This window comes from Calonectris borealis, chromosome 9, assembly GCF_964195595.1.
Source record: "Calonectris borealis chromosome 9, bCalBor7.hap1.2, whole genome shotgun sequence".
NCBI lineage: Eukaryota > Metazoa > Chordata > Aves > Procellariiformes > Procellariidae > Calonectris > Calonectris borealis.
Window position 1 is genome coordinate 28347093 of NC_134320.1, and position 8520 is coordinate 28355612.

The window sequence follows — 8520 nt, forward strand, 5'->3', positions numbered from 1 at the left end:
GGACTGCTCTTCAGTCTATCTGTTCCATCGTGTCCTGTCTATCAGTGTAAAAATAGAAGAGAACGGAAAAAGAAACCCAGCCGTGGTATTAGAGAATTTTTAAATTGTTTGCTCCATATGTGAAGGGCAGCGGCTTGAGATTGCTCTGTGGTCATGGTTTAAAGCCCATGGTGATCCCCTTGGTTGCTGGGCTTTTGTTGTGCTGGAAAATTCCTCTTTGCGAGCAAGGTTTGGGAACGCTCTTCCAGCTCCCAAAACCCTGCATGCTTCCAGCCGAGGTAAGTGCCAGTGAACATTGATCACGGGTGAGCACCATGGTCACAGGGCTGGCGGCAGAGGTGGCCACAACCTTAAAACATGCTGTAAATCAAAGCGCAAGGCTTCCCAATTTTCACGCAGTGCTTTGAATTCTCAAAGTAATTTTAAATATAGCAATAATTTTGCAATAAGAGAAAAAAGGGGTTTCTCTCCTTTTCCTAGAGACTTTATTTGGGTTTTCTTTTTAAGGGAATTGATTGAAGGAATATCTATAGTGACAAACGTAAGTTATTTTTCTAAGGCAAATTGAAGCCACTTTTCAGAACACGTAGAAGATGAACAGATTGGAAAGTGGCCGAGCTGAAGGTGAGATAGCTGAGTGTGCCTGTATTTCTGTTTCCATGCCGATTACCGTCATTACGGTTATTGAACTCTATACTGTATGCTATGTATTTTTAATTACATTTTAGATTATTTGTGGGCAATGCGCTGTAGCGCAGATCATCGGGGGGACAGAAGCTTTTGTGTCTCTCCTCCTCCTCTTCCTCGTCTTTGGCGTGGGCAGAGTTACCCATCTGGTATTTCAAGTAGGCTCAGTAAGGATGGCATTTACGTGCACGCATGGCGGAAATGCTGTTTTAGCTCTTACACCCAGCGTGCAGGCGAGGCGGTGTTACTGACCAATGACACGCTGATAGTAAGTTAATTTTGCCACAAGATGGTAAAAACATCCGTGTCTTCAATGGGCAACACGATGAAAAGACCCTGACTGTTCCTGAGGGAGCAGGACAGACACCGGGTCCCTGGGGGCTGAGCTGTGAGTTGCTCTGGCCTTTGGCAGTCCAGAAGTCAAAATAAATTGTGTTATTTTAGAAATGCAAAAGTGAGAGAAACCATCACATTCCCAACCGGTCAGTGCTGTGAGATTTACGGGACCTAAGTAACTCTGGGTTTGTTGTAAGGATTATTTTTTACAAAATGGATTGCTAATGTTAAATGACTTTTGAAATATTCCTGAAGAATATTTCCTGAACTAGAAAAGATAATAAAGATGTAACAGGGAGTGACCTCTGCAGAATGCAGGGCTGGGTTATTGCTCGAACACTGGATAAGGGAGGGCTGATAATAAACACTTCTCTTTCCCAAGGGAAGAAGGGTTGTGTCTCGGGAGGGTGAGGACGGAAAAGGTCCTGCCTGGGAGACAAAGCCCTGGGACTCACCAACCCCTTTCTCAGCAAAAAGTCACATTTCTGGGCTTGAATTACCTGTGAGAGGTTGGCGCTCGTTCCCGTGGGATGGTGCCGAATCTCTCAGCCCCACGTGGACATCCCACTTCTGGCTCTTAATTCCTTCTCCACAGGGCTGCTGCTGCAATGAAGCAAGCTATTGCAGCTAATGGAGAGTGATATCCTCGAAATATTCCTATCCAAAATACTGCACAGCAGGAATATAGCTGTACTGAGCTCTGTAGTGTGGATTAAAGCCTCAGAGGCAACATAAATGCTTACTTTCACTTTCATGAAATTATAAATTATTATTGCAGGGCTGAGGAACAACTGGGAGGCGTAATGGTGGGGATAGGTACGTGATGGCCAAGGGAATAGAAAAAGCGATGGACCGAGGAGTCCGAGCTGTCAGCTCCATCTGCTAAAGCAAAACATGACTAAGGGCTGAAACGTCTTTCTGAAGTGACAGCTGATGCTCGAGTTCGGGAGGAATGTGGTCCTGGAGCTGACACAGCTGATCTGCAAAAAAACTTCTCTGCGTCGCAGCAAAAGCCTGGCTTTCGGCTGGGGCAAAGGGAGGGCAGAAATAACCCCTCGTTGTGTGTTCACCTCCCCAGTTGTGAATCAGGATGGCCAACCTCTGATTGAAGGCAAGCTTAAAGAGAAGCAAGTCCGGTGGAAGTTTATCAAAAGGTGGAAAACTCGCTACTTCACTCTGGCTGGCAACCAGCTGCTTTTTCGGAAAGGAAAATCCGTAAGTCAGAAGACCGTCAGTTTGATTTCTCTCCTTCCTCCTCCCCAACACCATTTCCCAGAGGTTTTTACCGCTCAGCTTTGCCCGTGGTCTCTGTACGCCACATGGCTAACTTCAGCCAAGGGGTTGCTCGCTGGCTTTAGTTACATTTTTATCTCTGGATCAAGAACGTGAGATTTTCGAGAGTGTTAGATTAGCGCTGCTCTTGTTCAGGCAACAAACGCCCAGGGCTCAGCACTGCGGCTCCCATGTCTGCGTAATTTATACGAGCTGGTGACCTTGCCTGAGCATCGTCCCCTCTGCCTCGAGGCATCCCAGGGTCACTTCTCGGATATTGCAAAAGCTTCTGTTCCTGCAGGAATTACAGCGGGTTAAAAAATAGTTTCCAGTCTTGACACCAGTGATTCTTTATTTCCTTGAATAACCACAAATTCAGTAAGTTCTGCTCAGGTAAATATATTTTTTCCACTTGCAAGGTGCATGGCATGGGTCAGCCAGGTATGTAGCAGCCACAGCCAACGTGCGGCAAGTGAGCTGTCGTTTCTGGGTCCCCAATTTTCATGGGACCAGCAGTGTTTTGGGGGGAGATGGTTATGTTCAGCATATCTGGAAAGTCAGGCCCTTCTGAACACCTCGGGGCAGTCTCCAAAATCAAGCAACTCTTCACCTTTTTTGAAAGTCTTGCCTGCTTCTGTACATTAATAACTGTTCTTGAGGTGACAGCATTATAACTGGTGTTATTTGTGCAGGAAATACAAGTGTGTTTAAAGCAAGGTGATGCTAAAATGCTTTTCTCCCAAAGGAACGGAGTTTTTTTTGCTTTCCCTTCTACCCTCATCTAAAGTCAGATAAATTCTGCTGAAGTTTCTGTGAAATTGTTTGAAATTTATACCGATAGGCCTCACAGACAAGTGTGTCCCAGGGCATGGAAGAGCAGGTAATTGAATCCAGTCCTCATTAGTTATTACTTCTCAGTTATTAGAAACTAATTTTCTTCAGCTTTTTGCAATGAGAATTGTGCAGAATAGATTATTTATTTTGTTACAAGAGCTCTCTCTTAGATAATCCAAAAATAGCAGCATTTTCCAACTATAGCCAAACCTTAATGTTTCCGGTAAATAATCTTTATTTTTATAGAAACCTAGTACAGCTCTTTAAGCTTCTTAAATGGCTTCCTGAGCCCCTTCCTATAGGAAATACAATAGGTTGTCCTGCCGAGGAGGAACACGCGCCTTTCGTGGGACAATACAATCCTTCTGAAAGCAAGAGGTTCATGAAACAGCCTTTTCCTTACTTTCTAATGACTTTTTCTGGTGTTGTGGTTGAGATTCTGAAGACAGTTTAATCCATATGTGTACCACAGCTGCAGCTCGGTGCTGGCTGATGTTCCCTTTTGAAAGAGTGTCAGAATAATTGTCATTTTTTACCAAGTCAATTGGCTTATAGAAATGTATTTAACAGAATGGCTTTAATTAGCTCTCCAAACAAGCCAGGCATAAGGCACATCAGAATACCTTGATTACTCCTGGGATGCAATTAGCATGCAGAAATCGCCTCCTTGGAGTTGCATTCTCAGTGCTCCCCACGTTCACGTGGGGAATGTGCAACGTGTGGCAGGCAGGTGAAGCTGGCAGATTAGATTGTTGAACAGCAGATTTTGCTCAACAATGTAATTCATACAGATTAACTTTCCTTTTCTAACTGGCAAACTCGAGGCTTCTTTGCTTTTTTTTTTAAGGTTGAACACAAATACCTGGACTGGTTTGTCAGCGTAGCAGGCTGGCATCCAGCCCCGCGGGGACAGCAGTGGCATTATTGCACCTGGGTAATCAGTCTTTCAGTGTTATACCCTGTTACTTCTACGTTTTTTGGCCTAAATTCGAGAGTCAAGTCCTGCCGTTAACCATTGCTTGGGTTGCAGCCTGGAGCAACCCTGAGCCCACGGGTTTAGGTTGCACACGTGCCCTGGGCTGACTATTGCAGACACCGAACAGAAAATGTTAAGCCCTTTAAGCAGGGCTGGAGGTCTGAAGCCTCACCGAAGTGGTTTGGACAGTAAAAGCAAGACTTTCAGATCCCACAGGAGGTCTGCTCCCACAGGGAGGACCAGCCCCGCGCCTCGCTGGCCGGGTACCGCTGCCGAAAGCGTTGCAAGATGCAGGGCTGCAGGCTGTGGCTGGCTAAAGCGGTGGTAGAGGCTCCTGCCCAGCTGCATCTGGAGCTTGTTTCAGTCTTCGAGGGCGGACGGTCCTTGCCTGGCTGAGCATGACAGCTCTGCCCCGTCGTCTCTGCTGGTGTTGAGCAGGGCTGGGTGCCGCGTGGGCGTTTGGACTTTACACGCTGCTCACTTAAAAATACAAACCTAACACAGAGGAGGTATTGTGAGATGGCCAGCTGGCTGTGCCTGCTTATTCCTGGAGGCCCACCATGAACCTTCCCTTCGTCAGAGTAACCATGTGGACAATATTCGCTCTGTGTGAGCAACTGCATGGCCAGTGGGTAAAGGGGAAGCAGGAGAAAAGCAAAATAGAAGAGGTCCAAAAAAGAGCCACATCCTGAACTCCTGGAACATTGTGGTAAACTCCTTCCACAGAAATGTGCCTAGGGTACAATCAACGTTCGTTAGCAACTTGTGGTCAAACGCTATGTGGTAATGAAGGCAGTATATAATTTTTGCTAGATGGGCTTCTAAGTCTCAGGGTCTGGCTCATGGGGTGCAAAGTTTTGGTTCCGAGTCTATCGTTACTTTGCATTTTCTGTGATAAAATTTTCATAACGTTTATCCCAGGTGAGGTTTCAGTGCAGAGCCAGCTTAACACTGTTGATAAAGCCTCAGTCAGTGTGGAAGCAGGGGAGGGTGGGCCACTGCTGTGGTCCCGTGGTTGTGCACGGGGAAGCAATGATGGCTCTGGAAACATTTGTTCCCATGTGAAGCTGGAGATGAACTTGATTGTTCATGTAATGTTGTTTGGTCAGAACTGAACATTTTAGTGGGAAATTATCATTTGAAGAAAACTTCTCAGGTCTGGAATGGGGTCCCTGATAAAAAATGAATGAGACAAATAAATGTCCCATCCTGGAACAAGCAACAGTGACACCAGGGGATGGAGATGTGCCGGAAAGGCGATGGCTCTGCGCTGTCTTTGCCATTCGCAGCCCAGGGACCTCCCGTGTCCCGGAGGGGTCTGTCTGCTCACCCATCCGCTGGCCCTGCCGAGGGCTTCGTGCCAGCCTCTCTTGCTGGAGAGCTGCTCCGGTCAAGGGATGGACTTCAATGCTGGTTTGAGTCAGAAAGGAGGGGATTGCCCAGGGATTATGGCACTTCAGGAATGTAGGAGACCTTGACTGCAAATAATACTTATGTATGCAACACGGAAGAGCTCCAGAAGTTGGGAAACTCATCCAGGGTGTTCATTATGGATGTGGAAAAATGGCAGATCGTTGGTAAGAGTAGGGGACTATCAAGAGAGGAATCACAGTTATTGGGCTTGGGACTTCTTTTGGATGGTCTTTTTAGATGAGCTTTTCCTTAGAACAGTAAAATGTTCCTGGTTCTTTCCCAGAAGGACTGAGACGTTATCACAGGAGAAGTCTCCCTGCCCAGTTCTGGTCCCACACTTCAGACCTGGCCTGCTGGGAGAGCAGATGAAGCCGGGGCAGGCAGAGCAGCTCTGGAGACAGCAGTTCCCACACCGCAGCCTCTCCCGAGTCGTGCTCAGCTCCTGCAAGATAATTACCACTAATTCTCACTCTGATCAGTCCAGACTTTTCCTGTACGATAGGAGCAGAAAGCTTTTGGAAAATCTGCCTTACTCCTCTTGATAAAAAGTATGAGAAGCTCAACAGGAGAAACATAAATATTCTTGAGGAATCAGGGCCTTGTGCTTAAACTTCTCACCCGAGACCCAATTTGTACATTTTTCATGAGCTCACAAACCTCTTCTCCCGCAGGAAACTTCCATGTCTTTGTACAACTCTCTCTGACGCTCCCTGCATCATGTTTCTTACAGTGACAGTAAGATTTCCTAGACATAGCTACTTCATACGTTTTCAAACAAAATTGCAGCTATCCCGTATTCTCATTCCCCGCTGAGAAATGCCGTGATTTCCCTCACATTCCTGGGTCAGACTCAAGGTACCTGTTCTGTTTTCAAAACCAACAAAAGGAGGTGCTGCTGCCATTTTCGGGTGGAGACTCTGAGAAGGGGAACAACTTATCACTGCTTAAGAGAAGAGAGCTTTCCTCAGTCCCCGAGGACTGGCTGATTTTTGTACCCAGGAGGCATTTGCGGTCGGCACGCGTTGTGCGTGGCTCCGTTAACAGAGACCACATTATGAAAAGCCAGAGAAAGGAAAATCCAAGCCCATGTTAATAGCTGAAGCTGGAACTAAAAAGTGCAGATGCTGGGGGGGAGAGCTCGTGGGCATCGCTGTGGACCCTTGGCCATTGGGTGCAGTAGACCATGACACCCATGAAAGCCGATGGGGTTCAGTAGGTGAGCGTGGCACTGCGTGGGAGGGGGGTTTCCAACTCCCCTAAGGCTCTTCTGGGAAGTTCCCATCAGTGCGTTTGCCCGCATGAGCAATGTTTACAAGCCCAGCTCTAGAGACATCAATGGTTTATTAAGATGGTGGAAGCTCTACTGGATGAACTTGGTTCTGTTTGTCTTCCCTGTGTTTCAGAAAGACGACCCCGACGACTGCCCCATTGAGCTCAGCAAGGTGCAGAGCGTTAAAGTGGTGGCAAAGAAACGCAGGGACCGCAGCCTGCCCCGGGCCTTTGAGATCTTCACCGACAGCAAGACCTATGTTTTCAAGGCCAAAGACGAGAAGAACGCCGAGGAGTGGCTTCAGTGCATCAACGTCGCTGTCGCGCAGGCTAGAGAGCGGGAGAGCCGAGAGGCCACCACCTACCTGTAGAGCTGCTGGCTCCTCCGTGGCCGTGCCAGCAAACCAAACGTGCCTGGGACCGCTGTGGCACAGAGCACCCCACTGCCACGCCGTGGACCTCTTTCACCTCCAAAATAGGGCCGTGGAAAACCTTGGGGGAGACCGTCTGTTGGCGTGGGCCAGGGAGAGCTTTCTGCGGCACGAGAGGTCTAACGCCTCGACGACGCTACCAGGTGAGGGAGGGCCACCATGCGGGAGCGCTCCCTGGCACGGGGACGTTGCTGGTGTAGAAGCAGCTTCCACGTCCGTGTGTGAAGTGCAGGTTTTTCTCCAGCCTAATGGCCTGCAGGCCAGGAGAGGTGGGTAGGAGCAAACCTGGGCCCTCAGCCGTTGCTCCCGAGGTGCACCAGGTCTCGGTGGCTTTAGACACTGCCGGGAGCATTCGAGCGCGTAAGGACTTTCTGCTTTCCTCAATCGCTCTCTGTCTGTAAAAAGGTAATTTTCCTTCTTATTTAATCTCAGTGTACTTTGTCCTTTTACTGTTTATATTTGTGGAAAAAATCAAATTCGCTGCTGCTTTCAGGTTTGAAATGGAACAGTTTTAATACTGCTGAAAAATAATTTTAAATATTTAACTGTTTTGATTTTCCCTCTTTTTCCTGCTTTTTCTCCCCTTCGTAACTGAATGTAATTTTAAAAATTTGTTTTCCTTTCTTTTTTAATTGTCTCCTCTGTTCTGTAACTTTTCAAAATTTCTCCAAAACTGGAAAATTCCCAGTTTATTTGATTTTCTTTGTCACTCTAAAATGATTCTAAAGTGGAGGAAGTACTGTAGAAAAGACTGAAAGCAAAAAAGGAAAAGAGGGGGGAAAAAATTAATGAGAAGTCTGCGGGTGAAGAAATTAACTTGGAGATCATTCAAGACTGAGGAGAAATAAAATTTGAAATTTTCCAACCTAGAAAAATGTATCTTTTGCAAAAAGCTGTTGCCAAAAAGGGAGAGTTAACGGGGGGGTGGGGGGAGAAATCAGGGAAAAAATGAACTGTAATGCTTTTTCCTGTAATACGTATCTTCCGTCCAGTAGCAGAGGGAGCCCACAGCATTTTTGGAAGTTCCTTGCAGAGCACATTAAAAAGTCAGCAATATCATCTGCTTCTGAAATGTTCCCGTGTCGACTGTGCAGCGGTTGCTGGGTGGGTTTGGCCGTCGCCTTTGGCTTTGGCTTTGCGGCGAGGAGGGCGGCAGCGACGGCGGGGACCTGCCAGGGGTCTGCTCGACGAGTTGAACGAATTACCAAGAAAGCTGAAGAGCGGTTAGAAACACGGGCAACATTTTGTGTCATCAGAAGCGCTTGGGGAACAGGGAGCAAGAGGAATCACCTGGCAAATAAA

At 47.3% G+C, this 8520-nt stretch overlaps 1 protein-coding gene across 2 annotated transcripts in view; it reads left to right on the forward strand.

Moving 5' to 3' along the window:
• VEPH1 (ventricular zone expressed PH domain containing 1) overlaps positions 1–8108 on the forward strand; it is an 82113-nt gene extending 74005 nt beyond the window's left edge. For both annotated transcript variants that reach the window (XM_075157670.1, XM_075157671.1), the window contains 2 exons: positions 2102–2238; positions 6922–8108. In XM_075157670.1, the coding sequence (XP_075013771.1) occupies positions 2102–2238; positions 6922–7158 (374 nt within the window). In that variant the 3' untranslated portion in view covers positions 7159–8108. The remainder of the gene's footprint in view (positions 1–2101; positions 2239–6921) is intronic.
• Positions 8109–8520: the final 412 nt, after the last annotated feature.